Source organism: Scatophagus argus, chromosome 14, assembly GCF_020382885.2.
Source record: "Scatophagus argus isolate fScaArg1 chromosome 14, fScaArg1.pri, whole genome shotgun sequence".
In the NCBI taxonomy this organism is placed as follows: domain Eukaryota; kingdom Metazoa; phylum Chordata; class Actinopteri; family Scatophagidae; genus Scatophagus; species Scatophagus argus.
The window spans coordinates 15,827,550-15,847,446 of record NC_058506.1 but is presented as its reverse complement, the minus strand read 5'-3'; the positions used below and the strand labels follow the sequence as shown (position 1 = coordinate 15,847,446).

Sequence of the window (19,897 nt, the reverse complement as noted above, 5' to 3'; positions counted from 1 at the left end):
AAAGCAAGCAGATGGATAGCAGTTGGAGGGGTATGTGGTGTGGCATGAAAAATCACCAGCTGCAACTCCTCCTTCACCATGGTGAAATTAGATCAGAAGGCACTCTGGTATGTCAGCAAGGAGGTACTGCTGCTTTCACAAAGGGAAAGCACAATATGCAGCAACAACAACAATGCAGATTTCATACATTAACGGGTCATTTTGGTCCACATGATTTCATTGTTCATTGTGGATTACAAAAGTGCTAATAATTCCCATAATGAATGGAATTTCCTCCTTAATCTTCAGTGAACTCAGGATAACAGTAAAGAATCCCCTCGTAGGTATGACTAACATAATGATATGTACAATGGTGGACAATTAGCTGTGCAATAATGCTTATTATACAGCGGGTGGTTTCAGCCAAGCAATCTGATGTCATAAATCTTAATTTGTTTAATGCCTGAAGTAAACCCACACTCAATACTGATTATGCCTAAATTTAATTCTTCACCCAAGGTGCTATACAACAGAGAACTGATTTAAATGGAAATTTGCTTATTCCATTTTAAGCACTTGCATGAGACTGGTGATTAGAATTTAATTTCAGAGTTAAGAGGTGTCTTGCAAAAGGCAATCAGCCAATCAGAAATAGAGTTGAAACATAGTTTTACACTGGAATTATAAAGACGAGTGCATGTGGTGGTGGTGGTGGACATTTGTGATTAGACATTAAACTGAACTATATATAAATGGCTTTTACTGAATAAATCATTGACCCTTTGCTCTTAAACCATTCAGCAAGGAGGACGTATGTTTGGGGCACTTGGACAGGGTCACAAAGGTTGGACTCCAAGGTCTGTACTCCAGTTATAGAATCAAATACCAAGAGAGAGACAGCCAGGAAACTGAACTCAATATCCATACTATAATAAAAAAAAAAAAGGTTTTTGCAGTATTGAGCTAGTTTTAATATGAGCTTGAAAAGCAAACGATGACACAAGAATCAGAGACAGAAACTCTGGCTCTGACACTGAAAGATATTGAGTTTCCAGAAATTCCTCGGCGACTGCTGCTCTGCGTCCACAATGATTTTATTATATAATATTTTCCCCTCTTTGTACTCGAGCGCTTTTGTGCAGAGGGTAGTGACAGCAGCCCAGCTCCTGTGTGACCACACTGCCCCCTGTTGACTAAAGAAATTACCACAGCATCATGCTTGATGCTCCTCCTGCCTGGTGCCTGACCAGGACGACACCAGATCAAAACTGCTCCCTGTTACAGCATATTCAAGGAAGAGTCACCTGTTCAACGTTTTCCCCCCAGAAAGGAAAATGTGACACTTTCTCAGCTCCGTGAAAAGGAGAAAGTGAGCTCTGATAAAAAGGAATAAGAGTAATAGACTGGAAAATATATGCATCATCATGCACAGAGCCCACACTGCATACAATTGGTAGTATAACATGAAACTGCGAGCCACTTATTTAAGGCATTTAGTGATTTATATATCAAAGAGTACAAATGTTTGGTTACCCACAACATGAAACTACATCGATCAAGACACTTCTGATTTGAAATTTTGTATTATTGCATTTAGAAAAGCTGTTGCTGCTCTCCAACTTGCTTTCATTTACTTTTCTTGTGAAAGGCAATCAAATGAACAAAACAAAGAAGAAGGAGAGTTCTCACTGATGACTTGCCTGTCTTATGGAGGGATTTAAATGTGTTTCAGATCCCTGTTGCTCAGGATTTAATAAGACATGTGGCTCAGTGATTTAACCTTCCACTGTTTATCTCCATCCATTATGCCACATCAGACACACTGACTCCACAATTTAATCGGACAACCTGCCACTTTTCCATTAAACAAACCATGAAATTGATTGAGCCAGCCTCAATGTTATTATCTCGGTGTTCAGCCTACAACCTTTAATAATGACATGAAGGCAGAGAGAAAGGAACGCTGTGTTTTTGTACTATTCAGACCCACTTTGATGATGATGGTCCAGCTACGGGCTGCACATCCTGCTCCCATCTCTTCACCACTTTCTTTCTTCTCTAACCTGAATGATGTGAACTTGTGAAGTCTCCCCCTCTGGAAATTCTCAACGAAAGCTTTTCAAGGCAGGCAGGGGTGAAATCTGACATCTGAGAGCCAACCACAGTAGGGTGCTTCAAAGGAGGAACAGAAGAAGAAAGAGAGAAGAGATTTTTTTTTTTTTTAATGAGCAAATGGGTGTGAAGTTCAGCATTTCATCTTCATATCACAGGGACGATGAAGAAGTCCAAATCATAACTGGGATGAAGGGAAGCTGTTGAACAGTCAGCACCTGTCTAGACATCTATTGTCTGGCCTCTGTCTCCCCCCAGTGGTGGCTGATGAGTCCAACAATCTTTATAGATATTAGGTTGATGATCTTGTCTACTGGCAGGAAATAAAACTATCAGCCTCTAATGATTCCAGTAGCATTCTGATGGCCAATTTCCAGTTGCTCCTCCAGTCTCTGCACTGTGAGGGGTTGTTGAATAAGTGCAGAATACACAGGCAGGTTTTTGGCCAGGAACCATCTGCTAATCTGCTTAAATGGTTTTATTGTATTTGTACAACAGATGCATACAGCTGAGCAGGAAGGCTAAATATTTAAAACTAAAAGCTTCTGCAGAGTAGCACTGTGGTCAAAAACATCATGTGCTCACACTCTCTCCTTGAAAGATTTGACGAGATTTCATTTAACAGCTGTGTAGCTTCATTTAGCATTTGATTGTTTCTTTCATGATGCCATTTGTGAAGACCAGCATGCTACTAAATTACTAAAAAACGATATTAAAGTAATAAACATTTTCGAGCTACATTGTGACATAATCATCTAAGTGCTCACCAGGTGCATTTATGAGCAATGCATAATATCAGTACCTGTAAGGATATTTCTGCAGTGTTGGTTGCGGTTCGCCAGAGTCAATTTTACATCATTGTAAGTTCAATATGTTTGTATTTTGGACGGGTCTGAAAAAATGAGCAAATTTGAAAATCCACACTAGGCCCTTCTGACATTTTATGAATTAAATAATTTACTGATTAGTCTAAAAATAAATTGTGAATATAATCATTAGTTGCAACCTGATTTTGTTAGATGACATACTCATTTTTGAAAAAGCAAGTGAAAGAGAGAAACCGCATTACCGGAAGACGTATTCGTCGTTATTCTACATCTACAGCCATGTTGGTAGGTTTGTAAGGCTATATTCAAAGACACAGCGGTGCTTCAAGCTATATGCTAAAGTAAGCATGCTAACTCTCTCATGTTTAGCATGTATAATGTTCATCATGTTCATTATCTCGGGTTACATTGTTAGTATGCTGAAACATTTGCTGATTAGGACTTAACACTGAACACTATACAAGAGCAAAAATGTTTCTATGGTGACACTAGTCAGTAAGCTTCATCTTCTGGAGACCTTGAATATGTGTACAAATTACATGGCAACGCATCCAATCGGTTTTCTAGACATTTCAGTCTGCACCACAGTGGTGGACCGTCCAGCAGACCGACACTGAGCCATACTATCACCATGCTAAAAATACAACATTTAAAAAAATGTGGTGCTAACTCTGACATTAAAGAACATGTACGATGACAGGAGAAAATTGCTGTAGGTTGTGATCTAAGAACATAATCACAAAGTTCTCTTTGTTATCTATAGGGATCTGTACCATGAGTAGCTGGAACATTATGTTCAAACAGTGAGTCCCTGAAAAAATGAACAGCCTTCTATGGACCATAGGCATGCATGTACGTAAGTTTAACTAAGCCAGTGCTGAGGCGCCAATGATCAAGAGGGGCCTCAAAAGATAAAAAGAAAAGAAAAACCATTTCATTTTGGCCCAACAGGCAGTGATCAAAGTCAGAGATCAGATGTGACTCTAGGAACATAATGTGCTCAGCCAAGTGAGCAAAGCTTTCCTGACAGGACAGAGTTGATTCAGAGTTGACATTGATTTACGGTGTGGTGCTGAGCATTCTTTCGGTACGGGGTAGAGGGGAGACACAGGGGGGTCTGCAGACGCATTGTAAATTCTTGTTAAACTGATCAGAGCAGACTGTGCTCAAACTATCACTCAGATATCAAGCTAAACATGTAGAGTCTCCCTTTTCTGTTTCATTCTTAGGATCCAAGGAGTTGAAGCCAGTGTACCCCCGAGACTCTGTGAGTGTTTTCATCTCTTGTACAAGCAGTCCGGCTTGGCTCCCTTGTGAATATACTTTAGCACTATATGTGACTATATATGTATTCCTTTATGGGTAATTCATGCTTAATGTTTCATCTTTTAAACTGTGCATGTCTACATTTTTTTTTTCATTCTCATTACCATTTCATACAAAAAGGAAATATTTATGCAGCATGTTATTTGTCTTTGGAAAATAGGTGCTGTTTTTCAGGTGCAACATAAATACCATCATAATGACTGTAACCAATATATTTTCACAATTGATTAATGTTTTTTAAACCCTAACTCTAATGTAATTTACATTAAACATAGAGTTAATCAATCATATAGTCTGTCAAAAATAAAATAATTTTGGAAATAAAACAGTCTATCACATGGGGCCAAAATGATAAAAACTAAAAAGTCTGAAAAAGTCTTCCTTCCTGTCTGAAAAGCCTTTAAAATATTTAATTGTACAATAACAAGACAGAGGGAAATGCAAGCAATATTAAGCTGTGTCAAGCAGGTGTTTCGTATTTTTCCTTGATAAATGTCAGCAAGGTTAACAAACTTAACCTAACAAAGTTATTATTTGACCAAAATAAAGCTGAACTCAAGCTCCAGGTAGAATGTTTTTTTATTCACTTTCAGCTATGTCTTCATCAGCAAATTGAGTTCTTAGAATTTATCATATTACATAACAATCAAATATTGTCAATCATGAAAGCTATTCTTTTGAGTAATGTTGTGCAGAGTGTATTGGTCATTAAAGGATAAAGCAGGCCTGAGTCTGGTGGCAAAAGTAGCAATGAATTGATCTGCTCACAAGTATTGCCTTTGTAGCGAACTGTGATATGACCTGTTTGTTTGTGCTGCAGAGACATGTTGTTTCTTTAACCTGAAACATATGTAATGTGTGTAATGTAGTTTGTTCTCTGAGTTGATCCCACATTTAACATCCTGCTGTGAGTGAAACACCCAATAATGGACCAATTCTCCACTGAAAACAGTCCTCAACAAATTCACCTCAAGTGTAAATTCACTGTTTAGACTTGTTAGTTACATGTGCTAAACATGACAGTCCTTAGCTGAAATCATTGAGCATTTCATCAAAAATGGCATTGCGTGTTTTAAAGATTGAGGCAAAGCAGGATATGGGAGCTGGAACAATTTGTTTCATCCTTTAGCTGACAAGTAATCTTCAGTGCTTTAACATGTTTGTGCCTTTAAAAGAAAAAAGAAGCTTGTTTATCTGAAAAAAATGGCCACACCAAAAATACAACGTATTGGCTGGTGTTTTTTGTTTTTTTGTTTTTTTCTCTAAGCACTGTATAATGCTATGATTGTACTCATTTCCAGCCTGGCCCCTATGGGACATAGTAGTGTTAGTGCCACGCTCCTACCCTCCAATTATACAAAAACACCCTAAAAAACAACCTGAAGTGAGTGACAGAGATGCTTATGTTGCTACTGTGTACCAACTGGGAGCAGCTAAACCTTCAAAACCATGAATATAAACAGTTTTCCATCCAGTCATATCCCCACTGGTGACCAGAGAGTTATGGAATGTAGACACACACACACACACACACACACACAAACATTACTGTGCAAATGTTCGATCAGCAGAAGCCTTTAGCAAGCATGACATTCTGCACGACACAGCTCAGTGCTGCAGGGAGTGGAGACGAAAGAGGAGAGACAGTAAGACAAAGACAAGGACAGAACTGAGTGTGGAGTTCGAAATTATGACATAACAATAACCCTCACCATTCTGATCTCAAGCACTCCAACAGAACAAACAAGATAAACCTGAGCTCAAACAGAACCTGGCTTGATGCAGCACAGCCACTGCAGTCCCACTGCTCAGCACCCCCTGTCAACATGCAACATGCGGCTCGATGTGGCCGTCTTTCCTTATCAGCATTCCAGCTGTGACCTCAGCTCAGACACACTGGCCAACTTTGTTTTTTGTCAGTCAGCTGTGGGAGCTGAGTGGAAAGCAAACAGTTTTCTGCCTGCAGCTGATGTCTGTTGAGTGTTGTTAGATTAAGGTATTTGGCTGTATATATAGAAAGTGCAGGTCCGGCGTTTCTGAGAGTCTATTTCTGACGTTTACTGAGAGAACATAAACTGTGAAGCACAAACATGTTTTCTCCTTCTGTTGTTTTTGTGCGCTGCTTGATTTTCAGTCAAAAAAAATTAAACATCTGTACACTGTTGCACAGTCTGTATTCTTTACACCAAGCTGTCAGCATGAAGCCACTTTATACTGACTAATGGAGAAACTAGAAAAACAATGGCAGGTTTGTGGCACAGCGCAAAGGCATGTAAAGGACATCAGTAATAGATTCATATTTCAACAATAACGAGTACAATAGCTAATTAGAGCGAAGATTTAACATTAATAACTGCTTAAGAGGTTATTGTACCACCATTCAATACTTTACAGGCTACACACTGCAGGCTGAGAGTACATTTCCAGCATTTAAAAAGAAAGAAACAACTCTGAGGTTAGCCCTTAAACACACATGGCCTTTTCTCCTTTGCTCTTCATAAATCATATGCTCAAATTTAACATTTTATAAATCTGGATGGCTCAGGTAACAAGGATTATTTTGATTGGATTTATTACAATTTAGACAGCTTTAATCGGCATCCATAAATGTTCAACATAGCTTTAATACTCCATCAACTGAGCAGGTTAAAGTCCTTGAAAAAACATTCTTAGCTATTATTTACCACTTAAAATTTTTCTATTCTGCAGAAAAGCTACAGACAAATCTGCTTCATCAGGACTGTGTGGCTGCAAGTCTGACTGACCCTGCAATGTGAGCAAACAACCTAATTTTGGGTTGTCATATTTTTACATTTGAGCCCCACCCTTTTCAAACCTGGCTCAGAAAAACACAGAAATGCCTCACCTGAAACACTCAAAACTCTTCAAATATTATGTTCATGTAGGATCCCATCGGGTGCCTGTAAAAAAACAAAAGAAAAAAAAATTGAGAAAAAAATCCATATTTGGTGAATCATGTCAGATTCTCAGATATGCTAATGCAAGAAAAATGTCCAATTATTTCAGTCACTAAAGAAAGTGGTCAAGTGGCTATGATCAAATATGGAATATGGTTATTCCATTTATGTTAACCTGCACTCATTACTCTCCGTCCCCTTTAAACATGAGTTTCCAGCATTTAGTCATTACTTGCTTTAAAAAGTCCTGTATAGTGTGACTTGGAAACCAGAAATAACTGAATAAAACTGGGTAAAACTACCATTTAGTAAAAGGTCACAATTATCAGTATGTTTTTGTCCTTTAATTCCAATAACCGAGGTTTTGGGGAGCAAAAGGGAAAATAAGCTACTGAATAATAAATACAATGAGAAATACTGGGTAAGGATTGCAACATTCTGCAGTGTTGCAATCTCAGCCCTGGCATTTGTGTTGTTATTTTGAAGTTGAGGAAGTTGACTGCCTGCCTGACTAAACCCTAAATCCTCCACCCACCATTCCAGTTTTCTCCAAGACTCTGTGCATTGTGTCCAGAAACAAAACAATTAATCCTGTAGTGTGACAGAGCTGCTACCTGGCCCCAAATTTCCTGAATGTCAATCAGTTTGTAATCATTTGATTAAACACAGTCTTATTTAGCAATGTGTAACAGGATGTTAGCATTATATCAACCAAATTAATAAAAGGTATCAAAATCTGACACGGGCCTCATCTTTAAGACGGGATCTCAAGGACCTGCACTAAGGCCCTTATCATTATATTGCACTCAGTACAGTAAACAAAACAGTAATTTTTGACAAATTTAGACCAAAGTAAACCTGGTGCTCCAGGAGTCTCTGAGAGAAATTTGTCAATATGTGCTGTTACTGATCCAGCCTTGCCTTAGCTCAGCCTCATACAAGTTTAACTGTGCTAGCAATGCTAATGCTAATCTAAATTTAAACACTTCATCAGCTCTTTTCCTCAAAGCTTAAAGGCTTCTTCATGGGAGACGTTTTGACTTGCAAAGGGATCCCATGAGACACTTCAGTGAACCAGGGGTCACATCATCAGTGCTCTGGACCTGGTGCTTTAATCTGTAGAGGACTGTAGCTGCCCTAAGAGGGACATTTGGTGGGATGTACCATGGCTGATACGAGCTTTACAGCTGTGGAAGCAAAAAAAAGAAGGTTTTTAAAACTGCTCATCATACATTAAAGTCAAAAGGTGTCAAACAAGCATGGAAATAGACCTCAGAAATTATCAATTTTAAGATCTGACAACTTCGCAATAGTGAGTGAGTGAGCCAGATTCAAACTGAGAGAGAAATAATGAGCTTGTGGCAGAGAAAGAGCCGGACATGCTGCAGTCTGGCCCCCGCCAGGATGAATTCACACGAAGGGGGGAAACAAGAACAAACGTATGACTGGAACTCACAGCAAAAACCTTCCATTTCCAGCGAGAGCCCGACCATTTTGTGTGCGGGGTCCCGTATGTCTGACCCACTAACACATTTCAGTTTATCAGGCGGAGTGACGTCACGGAGGGGGCGGAGTCTGCGGCGTTCAAAACACAGTCTGCCCTCAATCCTTCCCCGTTTGCTTCCTGCCTCTTCTTTTTTTGCGCTTGTTTGTGCCACCGTCACAGTTATTTCGATTAATTCGCGCTTTTTTGCCTTTTGTTTTATTTGCCCTTTTTATATAATGCGGCTGCTTTCCTTACGTTCACTCCAAAACTCGTTTCTTTCCGAGATTGCGTTCTCTAACAGCATCCGATTGTTGGTTGTTTGTTTGCTGCTTTCGGTGAATATGGACTAATTAGAGGGGGGGAAAAAACGTATAAATGCACCTGCCGTCGAGGAGATATTCTGCTTTTCAGATCGAAGAGGTAAGGCTGCTTGAGCAAGGGAAAAAGAAAACAAAAAAAAGAGGAAGACAAATGTTCTTGACTGCAGCAGCAACTGTGCAAGAGGCTGCAGCAGCTGCAGAGCATTATCCCGCCTGGGTCCTGTGTATCTGTCTGTGTGTATCTGTGTCTGTGTGTGTGTGCAAAAATGATTATTTAAACATTTTTGCATTTAATTGTTGCTTCTCAATCCTGCGCTGCTTGCCTGCAAAGTGTGAAAAAATAGCGATGTTTGTCGGACTGTTCGGCTCAGTTTCCTGCCATACTTGGCTCTTTCAGCTGGTCTCATCAACTCCACACCACATTATAATAACTGGCGCCCAAAAATGACAAGATAAACAAATGTTTCAGAAAGCTTTTTGAGTTGCTGGTTTGAGGTTGCTGGTGTGCTAAATTTAAACTTTTCTGTTTATCAAACCGTTTTTATTGTCTCAGCTTTTACTTGTATCTACCTCTAAAGAAATGATCCAGTGTTATCATGCATCTTTATCAAGTATTTCATGTTAAAATGAAGGTGAGATGTGAATCAAACGTCTGAATTAACAGATGGTCGTTACTGTTTGGTCACTGAGTGAATTCAGTGGACCCTCAGGAAGTTTTGTTCGATGTAGGCGAGTCCGTTTCCATTGTGACCTTATCTGTCTCCTGCCCCGTCCTCCGTCAGGTGTGTGTGCCCTGGGTGCAGCCTGGCCTGTGCTGTGCTGGAGATGAAGAACCCAGGAGCCGTGGAGGGCCGTCGGCTGGTCGTCCTTCTGGAGGCCGCCCTGCTGAGGGAGGCTCGCCTCTGGAAGGTACCTGTCTACAAGAATGGATTCATCCAGGTGAGACAAGTGCACGCATTGTGTGTTTACTGTGTGGTCAGGTGGTCATTTTGCATTTCCAGGTTATTTAAAGGTGGTACGTGTAGCGTTTTAATGTTAATACTTTACACAGGCATTTTCAGCTGTAGGTATACCGACGCTGAGCAGGATTTGTCACACTAACAGTTGAGCTTGTGTGATAAAGAAATGGGCTGTGGTCTCATTTGTTTATGGAAATGATATCAGCCCTCGTTTGGCTCTTGCGTTGTCTCTCTTTGGGATACGGCACTGAATATTTAAAGTAGGAGAAGGAAGCCAGTGAGTGAAGGGATTAACGGTAGTAGGTACGTTCTGTAATACTCACGCTTATCCTGCAGAGATAAAGGCCTATTGGACTTATCACACCACGGTTATGTATTTGCCTTTTTTAAAAATACCCAACGACTAATATTTCATCTATTAACCCATGGTTGTCTTCTTTGACCTCTCAGGGTGCGGACATCTCTTCATCCCAACACCAAGAAATGATCCTTTGGCTCGGAGAGATGAGCAGACTGTTCCAGTTCTCTCCAGAGACTTTTGCACTGGGCGTCTGCATCCTCAACCGACTGCTGTCTACTGTCAAGGTAGACTGCAACAAGATATGATTAGAATTAAATCTCCCATCGCTAAAAACTGCACAAATGGCTGCATGGTACAGTAATAAATAATATCTCATTTTCTGCTTTGGTCTGTTGACCCCGAAGCTAAATGGTCCACGTGTGTATTCAATGAAAGCAGCCTGTGTTTGATATCAGACTGTATTGTGAACAGGGCTGCACAGTGAATCATGAATCATCTTTCCACTTCAGTCCATTTCTTTGTAAAACTGACTCTATGTAATTATGTTTTTGTTTGACTTGGACCAGCTGCTGCACAAATTAAAGCCTCTTGAACAGATTCTCATACATTTTCCTTTAAGCACTGATAGGTATGACCTACTGGTTTATCTTCTGCTGCAGAACAAACAGGATTATTGTGAGCCAGTGTGATCTAAAAGTACACACATTAAAGCACTGAAAATGTATCTGATGTCTGGTGTTCTACTTCTTAAGAACTGAAATGAAATGTTTCCTTTTTTTTTTTTTAGGCCCAACCAAAATACCTGAAATGCATCGCTTTTACCTCATTGGTCTTGGCTGCCAAAATCAATGAGGAAGATGAGGTAAGATCTTTATCAGTGATGTCAGACAACCGAAATAACAACAAAAAATGAAGACACTCACATCAGTGCTTCTTCAAAACAATACATTTATTTGCTTCCCTTTGTTGGTGTGTGTTAAACAGGTAATCGGCTCTGTTAAAGACCTGGTTGTGCGGAGCGGATGCAACTTTTCAACAGCGGAGATTCTTCGCATGGAAAGGATCATTCTAGACAAGCTGCACTGGGACTTGTACACTGCAACACCAGTCGACTTCATTCACATGGTAAGTTAGAATTCAGCAGATGGACAGGCAAAACATGAATGCTTTTTCTTGTTATTTATTTCTTTTTTAACTAGACTAGTCATCAGAGCATTTCAAAGAGGGCTGGCTTGACTTTGAAATGCTTTGTGAGTTCAGGTCCTGGTCTTGCCTTTTAAACACAGCAGTACAAAAGCACACATTAAACCATCATGCTTGCATCATATTATAAGTTGCTGTTTACAAACCCTCAAACCAGCCCAGCCCCCCCAGTAATGAATTGGTCCTGGTAGAGATTGTGCATTTACTTGACTTGACCCATTGTGCCCATTATTATTATAAACTCCTTTCAGTCCTGCTTGGAGTGTGTCTGTACTTCCCTTTTAATAGTCACTGTGGCCATCAAGGAAATATAAAATCATGCAAATCTAATGCAAATAATAAAATCAAAGAGCCTGATTAGACAGTATGCTAAATTTGCATTTAGTTTTCCAATGCGTCAGAATAACATTGACTAAAATATCAGTAAGTATTTTTTCCTGATAATAGTTCCTTGTCTGACCTCAGTTTTGATAAATGGTCTGCTAATCCTGAAAGAACATTTTAACTTTGCATACTTCAGTCAGTAGTTCTAAAGGTCTAATCTAACAGTTGGAATAACTCACATTGGTTTACATAACTGCTAACCATAAACCTAAATACTAAGTAAAGGTTCATTCCCACCCAAAACTTTACATTGTCAGCTATCTGCATCTTCAGTGCAAAACACTAATATCTGTGTATGTTGACGAAAAAACAACAAAGACACATTTGCTGATGCCTGAAAAGAGCTTTATGAGATTCCTTAAACGAAAGACTGAATTTGCAAGCCGCCAGCAAAATCACAGGCGTGTTGCATGTCAAGCCAAGGCACTTCTGACTATCTCCTACCTGCAGCCATAGAGTGAAAACCCAAACCCTCCTAAAAGAGAAGATTTGGGTCATGAGCGTGTCACTATCATGCTGTGAATTGTTCAGACTGTTGTCAAAGCAAGGTTTGTCTTTGTTAAAAATCCCACACCGTGTTACTCTGTTTATGGCACAATACTGTTCCACAGCAGGGACCTGTTTGCAGTAGTTTAATTATTAAACCTTCACATATAATTGCCTGAAGTGTTAACTACTGGTTCAAATGTCAACAAACACACACACAACATGGCTCACATGCTGCTGGGCACAGGGCTGTAGCACATCGCTTTTCATCCAGAATATAATGAGTAAAGTAACTTCACAGCAGGTTTTAGCAGGTTCTGATGGGCTTAGGGTTGGGCAATATTATCTATTTACCTTATAGCACAACATGGCAAATATACAGAAAATCAGTTTATTGCATTGAACATCTGTTTTAATATTTTTACCTGTAAACTCTACACATCTGAAACAAAACTGCACTTTCTTAGTTGTTTTTAGTGCAGCTTTATGCATTGCAGGGTGGGTCCAACTCCAATATCTTGTAACTTGTTCATGGAATGCCATGAAATTTGGTTCACATTAATGTCCCCCTCAGGTTGAATTGATCAGTGACCCTTTTAACTTTCCATGTGAGACACAATAATGGCTGTAGAGTCTTAGTCTTTTTAGTTTGCTTGGAATCATTCATTTGACCAGAATTTTTCAAAACAATACAACACATTATGATATCATGATATATTTTCACTGGAATTCAGGAATGATGAATATTAAATTATTGCCCAGGCCAAGTTTCATGTCACATGAAGATATTCCAACTGCTTTCTTTGCTTTAAAGTGAAACAAACTGCAATTTTGGTTGACATCTAGCTGTGAATGAGGAGGCAGAACCCTTCATAGGCCAGTAGTTGGATGCTCTGTGAATACAGCCCGTGAGTTCTTGCCAGAAATAATTCACCACGTTGTATTGATCCGCACTACTGAAATGTTTTCCACCAAGACAACATCCATTTTTACGGGTAGAACAGTTTCTGATACAAACATCTTCTCTAAAACAAATCTGATAGTGATTATTTTAGATATTGAAGATATTGATTTGCTCTTGAAATGCCTTCTTTTCACGCGTTCTGTGAGTCAAAATCTCATCCCAGACCAAACAATCCCTCAACAAATCAAAAACAGCGTTGGATTTATTTTTGATATTGAAATTGGTAGAGGACGGAAACATTTTCTTAAAGCCACAATCCATAAACGTCACCAAAGCAAGTCCAAATGCACATTTGGACTTAATTGAAATGATTCAGTGTTTTCTGCAAAACTAAAAATGGTGCTTTGTCCCACTTTTACAGTTTGTGGATCTGACAGATTCTGATGTTATAGGTTTATTGTTTTGAATCTTATTGTCCTAGCATTTCACTTGAGATATTACAAAAATCCAGGACTTTTAAAATAAAGAGACAAAATGTTTTAATAAAAACTATAATAAAATAAAGACATTTTCTTTTTATATTATTCAAATAAATACTTTTTAACTATACTATAGGTATCTCACAATTACATTCCCCCTGCCCTGAATAATTCCTTTTCTTAAATAAAGTGTTATTCTCCATTGTCTATAAAACAGCCATCAATAAAATCTCTCAATAATTTGTCTCTCTCCACCATGACACTTTGACATGATTTATATAAGAGGATTTACAGAGAAGCCTTGACGTTATCTCTCAATAAGCATCAACATCCAAGCAAAACTCTTCTGAAAGACAGAATCAGCTCTGCGTCAGGACTGTCAAATCTGAACGCACTGTTTTCTTTGTTTGCTACATCTTCCTGGAAAAACCTTGAGAAGGAGGAAGGGACTTAAGGATTTTAAAAAGTCAAGAAGAAAGGTTTCAGTTCCTGCTTCTTGACTTTGGCACAAAATTGCTGAATCTGCCTCCCAGTAAATTCCACTTTTTCAAAAATCCATGGCTTACTTTTGCTACAAAGAGACAAACCAAAGCAGATGAGTTTAACACAACATGAATGAGAGACCATAACAAACACTTAGAAAAATGGTTGGACAATTCAACAGCAAATCGCTTTTTAGCTTTCTTCATTTAAACCAAAGCAAAGAGCTAGCTGGCTAGCCTGACCTATTGGTTTCAGTAAAGCTAACTAACAGGCCGTTAGCAGGTGTTTTCTAATCACCGTGGACAAGAGTGTGAACAATTTCTCTACCTAAAATTTAGAACGCCTTTCTTAACTTTAAGCCCCCACTCCAGATGAGATTTACAGTTCCTGCCTACAAATGGGAACACAGAAAAGCACTGCACGTACGATACAATACGAACAAGATTACTATGATTCCTCAGGCAAACAAGTGGGTCTTCAGTATTAAAACCTGATCGTGGGGTTCTCTACCTGTCGCTTCAAGTGTCTTCCTGTACAGAGCTTCAGGTTTGGACATTTTACAGTGGCTCTTAATGCAAAAATGAACACTTGAGAAGAGTAGAGAATCGCACACTGCAAAGTGAAAGTGTCCTGGGTGGATGAGCATGAAGTTTGGATCAGAGGGGTGAATGATGTGTTGAGCTTTTTGTCAGATACGAACGGTTGGACGTTAAATGCACTGCTGTATTTGATGTTGATATGAATGAATTAGAGGGAAGGGATGGATAGACAATGAGACAACCATGACATCATTATGCTAACATTTTGGTCTCATTCTTCTTCTATTCTCTGCTCATCTCTGGTCCAGTTCCACGCCCTGCTCGTCTCCGGCCATCCTCACCTCATTCCGTCCATCGGGCTCGGCTGCGGCGTCGGCTGGGACCCTGCAGCAGACCCCTGTTCTTCTCCTGCCGGGCCAGGGTATCAGAAGAGGCCTTCGGGCTTCCATGCGGCGCCGTGGACCAGGCAGGTGCAGCACTGTATGGCCTGCCACCAGCTTTGGCAGTTCAAGGGCTCCACGTTGGCCTTGGCCATCATCACTTTGGAGCTGGAGTCACTCACGCCAGACTGGTTCTCCGTCTTCACAGATCTGATGAAGAAAGCACAAGTAAGAGAAATGCAAGGACCTGCTTGGGAGGCCTTTTATACCTGACTATCGTCAGACATGTGGAGTCTGCATATACAGTATATCCCTATGCCTCCAGTCACTAGAGTTATTTATGTATTGATTAACTGAAGCTTGACAGGTTTGAATAACTGATCCCTGACTGTCCAAATATACCAAGAATTTCAAATTCTGGTTAACTTGTTGTTATTGTTTTTATCTTGGAAACGTCCTATGCTATTTTTCAAAACCCCAGAGTACTTTTCCTCCGCCTTTCACCAAACAAACATTTAGACATTTTTCAGTACTGAATCAGCATTTATTTTTCTCATGTTTGGATGAACGGGCCACTTTAAAAGGCAGACATTCAGCTCAACACACGATTTACTGTACTGCCAAAAGCATGTTTGGTTAAAGCAGCAGCTTCCACATGTCCAAAACAGTCAGAATTATGATCACACTGAGAAAAACAATAGAAGGAAATGACATTTTAGTGAACTTTAACACAAAAGCATACAACTTAAAATGCTAATGCACAAACCTTGCAAAAATGTTGTCAGCATATGCAGTCCTGTGTCATCAAATATGGAAGATTGGAATCATACCACTACGCTGAGACTGAAAAACTGTTGACTACAAGGTTGATCACCACAGAATCATTCTTTAATCATTCCTTCTACGAGGTAAACTCTGGTTGGATCTTGTTTTAGCTTGCAGCATTTGACCCATTTTCGACATCTTTTGCACTCCCAGGTTGACAGTGGCGAGTTCATCCATTGCAAAGAGATGGTGGACGAGTACCTACGCAGCCTGGAGTTCTCCCTGCCGCCCAACGCCATCTACATCTTGAACAGCGCTCAGATCCAGGACGAGGAGCGAGCCTGGAGCCCCGCGCAGCGCTTCGGGCAAGCCAGGAGGGGGCATGGCAGCAGAGAGCAAGGTGACTGCGATGAATATTACGACGGGTTTAAGTGTTTGTATAATGAGGAGGCGACACTGGGGGCGGAGGGGAACGATGCTGCGTGTTTGCAGAAAAACATCTCGCCCTGCCCGCCGCTGCACCCCGCTGTCAACTAGCTGGACGCTTGTTCACAACGTCCACCTCTTACAAGTGCACAGTCCTTCCATATCACAGTGAGAATGTTAGAAATACTGTAACACATTTTAGGGTCTCAATCTTAAATTTCATGTGGCACTAAAGTAACTGACGTAAATCAAGGTGTTAACTCACCTGCCGGAACATTCAAGGATTTGAGATTTAAGAAAAGGTAGAAGCATATTCTCTATGGCCTACTTGAGATCAGATTTAGATATTATTGTAGTTTCTTCTGTGCACTTGTCCACACCCAAATGTGAATCTGCAGGCGTGCATGGATCAGTGGTGGAGTTAAGCTCTTCCTCTGATGCCGTAACCTGTTCTCTGTGTTGACAGCTGAGGAGAAAGTGTGGGGAATCGTCGAGTCTGACTGAATTGAGATTTGAATGTTCCTCCTTGATGCAGACTTATTGCTCCATTTTAAGTTCCCTACTTAATATTAATTTGTTTCTACTTTTTTAAACTTACCTGTCCTTTGCATCCTCGACAAATTGTTTTGTTTAACAAGTTGAAGGTGAAGGATGCGAATTAGGCAGTTGTGTGGTGATTTTTATGAGTGTGTTTGAGACCGAGAATGGTGTTTTTATGTTTGAGAGTTTATTCGGATTTTGTTTGTTGTGAGGTATCTTGGTGCTCAGGTTCCCCTCCAGAGCCACATAGCACTTTTGAGATTAAGCTTTTTTTTTTTCTTTTTCTTTTTTTTTTAAATGCAAATAATTATATTTTTTCACAATCTTTTTTTATTATTTTAATCCCTTACTTGTACTCCACATTTTTTTGTGCTTCAAGTGTTTATTTACTAGTTATTTACAAAAGCTACATTTCACAAAAAAAAGCTTTAATTTCATGACTAAATGCTGCAAATATTTGTATTTTCCTAAGTCTTCTGTCTGTGTTGATTTTGCTTTATGCAACTGTTACATATCAAATAAGAGCACCTTTGGGAGATAAATTCAACACTAGAGCAGAATGACAAAAAAAAAAATGGTCATTTTGTCATCATGAGATTACATGATTAGGGATCCACTGTCAATGCTGTCATTCAGATTTTCAGTGTTATTTTTACATTATTACATACTGTATGAAGGCACCAACAGTCTTACTCCAAATATTGTCAAAAGACAGATTACAGAAGTACTGGGATAAAAGTCACATCACTTTAATTGCAATACTGATCATCATCTTTCACTTTAAACTGTATTTAATTTTGGATGCTACATAAATATGTGTCCAAGCCTGCAGACACTGAACAGACTTTGATTTTCATTCTTTGACTCTAGGCTGCTGCAATGTTACTTTCAAAGTGAACTGGTTACTGTCTGTCTTCTTCAACTGTAAAGTCTGCTTCACTTCATCCAGTCAAGACCAATGTAAAGATTTTTCTTCATATTCCTTCATTTACTGAGGCAGCTATATCCTACTGTATTGTCAACCACAGAAATAAAGCTATGACTTCAAAAGTCCAATGTGTAATTTTCTTCTGGTTTGTCAGTTTCAAGAGGTTTCCAAAGGTCAAAAGGAAAAGTTGACATGTTTAGTTCTACATATTTTGTATATTTATTAGTGCTTTTTCTTGTTCTTATAAAAGTACAAGACAAAGGTCAGCTGATTTTTTAGACATCAAAGTATTTTGTGATTTTTTTGACTCCTGCGGGTTGATGAAAATCTGATAAATTGCCTCAAGTGATGTCAGTCGGGTCTGAAGACAAGTTTGGAAAATGAATTAAGCGTGGAATTAGAAGATATACTCCAGGCTACTTCAGCATGACACACCTGAATCTCCCACTGAACTGTCAGCAGTTGCGTTGCATTGTGGGCAATGTAGGCACTGGGGTTTTGATAAGAAACGGTATCTCTGGTTCTGCCGCATACATTTTTCACCATTGTGATTCTGACGGGGTTTAAAGCGAAATGCTAAACTGGTGGAGCACTTTTCATGTCAGATTATAAAGTAGATTTTCTTTCTTTTTTCTGTGCGTTGAACATCTGGCAGTCACATGTGAGATTACTTTAAACTGCTACATATCAAATACAACAAGATATCTTCTGGTGGCAGAAAATTAAAAAAAACCTCCAATATAAGCACTTCTGTAAGTCACTCTTTTAGTCAAAATTTTGATGATGCCTCTCAGTGACTTTGAAGTACATATTTTGACAAATTACCTTTATTTTCTAAATGTCTGCACAGTAATTTTAAATTATCAGATAGTGAAAATTAAGATACTCATGCTTTAAACTTGATAAATTAAAGGTTTGTCTTGTAGTTTGGACTTACTGTGAGTATTTCTGTTTTCATAGTTAGCACTTTGATAGATATGACTTTAGTGTGCTGTGACATCCTCTCAGCCTTCATCATATTATTCAAATAAAGTAAACCACTCAGATCACTCACTCGGCTCCTATACCACAACCCTCTACAGCCTCAGTGTGTACCAATATGTTGTCCTACATGTAGAACAGGCTGTCAGAGAGCCATTATCTCTCAGCTTTGTGAGCAGAGTGTGTTGATGTACTGAAGGATAAAGAGAACAGAGAGCTCTGAACAGACTGTACCACTGGATGAGATCCAGTGAGCCCTGCAGGTGGTGGACAGAATAATAATAGTGCTGGCAGATCCTTCACAGTAAACAGAAAACCATTACTATGAATTTCCTCTGCCTGTTTTCAGTAAATCACACACGTTTCGTGTCATTAAATAAACATAAAAATACAAAATGATAAACTTACAGTAGTTGAAGAAGTCACCTTGGGCTTAATGAAACTTCTTTTCCTCTGTTTTCTGATGTTTTACCAACCAAGCAATTAATCAATTGAGAAAATAATTGGCAGATTAATGAGTAATGAACATAAACTTCAGTTGCAGCCCTAATATGTTAAAGTCATATGGATGTAGTCAAGCACACATGAGAATTACACAGTTGTCTAAATATGGCTGGAAACTCCTAACACAACATAAATTGTCCAATTTATGTTTCTCAGCATTTGATCTGTTTTCATACTACAGTGAGGAAAAAAAGGGAGATGAAGCGAGGAAGCTGTTACTGACTACTGAAATGCAGCTGTGTGGTTTGTAAACACAGCTAACAGCCAGCTGCACTTGGTGTTAACACACATACTGTATACACACAGGCCACTCACAAGCATACTGTTAAGCAATATCATCTCCTTTTCACACACATACACACACACACACAATGCCTCCAGACATACAAGGTCAATAAATGTCACATATCCCCCCCCCCAACGCACACACACACTTCTTCCTCACCACCTTTGACAAAATCACTGTAAACGTGCCATATTGCACACACACACACACACACATACATATCTAGCTGAGGTCAGCAGCACTTTGAAAGCAGGGAGGAATGTGTGCAGACTGAGCAAACATCTCTCAGCTCATCAGTTGGGGATCACTAAACAGGAAATGCTGCGTCTAAAGTTGGCAGCTGTTTGGGTTACGGTTGAGGCATACAGCCACTGTGTGTGT

At 39.4% G+C, this 19,897-nt stretch overlaps 1 protein-coding gene and 1 long non-coding RNA gene across 3 annotated transcripts; one reads left to right on the top strand and one right to left on the bottom strand.

Annotated features, from left to right (window-relative positions):
• Positions 1-1,032: 1,032 nt before the first annotated feature.
• On the bottom strand, positions 1,033-8,753 carry LOC124070259. The gene is made up of 3 exons (XR_006845165.1): positions 8,619-8,753; positions 7,111-7,165; positions 1,033-2,151 (listed from the first exon to the last, which is right to left on the bottom strand). It is a non-coding gene; the product is annotated as an uncharacterized LOC124070259 (long non-coding RNA).
• A 28-nt stretch (positions 8,754-8,781) lies between these two features.
• Positions 8,782-17,870, top strand: ccni2 (cyclin I family, member 2). Of its 2 annotated transcripts, XM_046409981.1 has the most exons (8): positions 8,783-9,068; positions 9,751-9,907; positions 10,378-10,512; positions 11,016-11,090; positions 11,213-11,353; positions 15,015-15,314; positions 16,065-16,251; positions 16,744-17,870. In XM_046409981.1, exons 2-8 carry the CDS (start codon positions 9,794-9,796, stop codon positions 16,779-16,781), a joined length of 990 nt encoding a protein of 329 aa, XP_046265937.1. In that variant the 5' UTR covers positions 8,783-9,068; positions 9,751-9,793; the 3' UTR covers positions 16,782-17,870. The 2 variants fall into 2 exon arrangements, with proteins under 2 accessions (XP_046265936.1, XP_046265937.1); XM_046409980.1 differs by having other exon boundaries at positions 8,782-9,068; positions 16,065-17,870.
• The last annotated feature ends 2,027 nt before the right edge of the window (positions 17,871-19,897 follow it).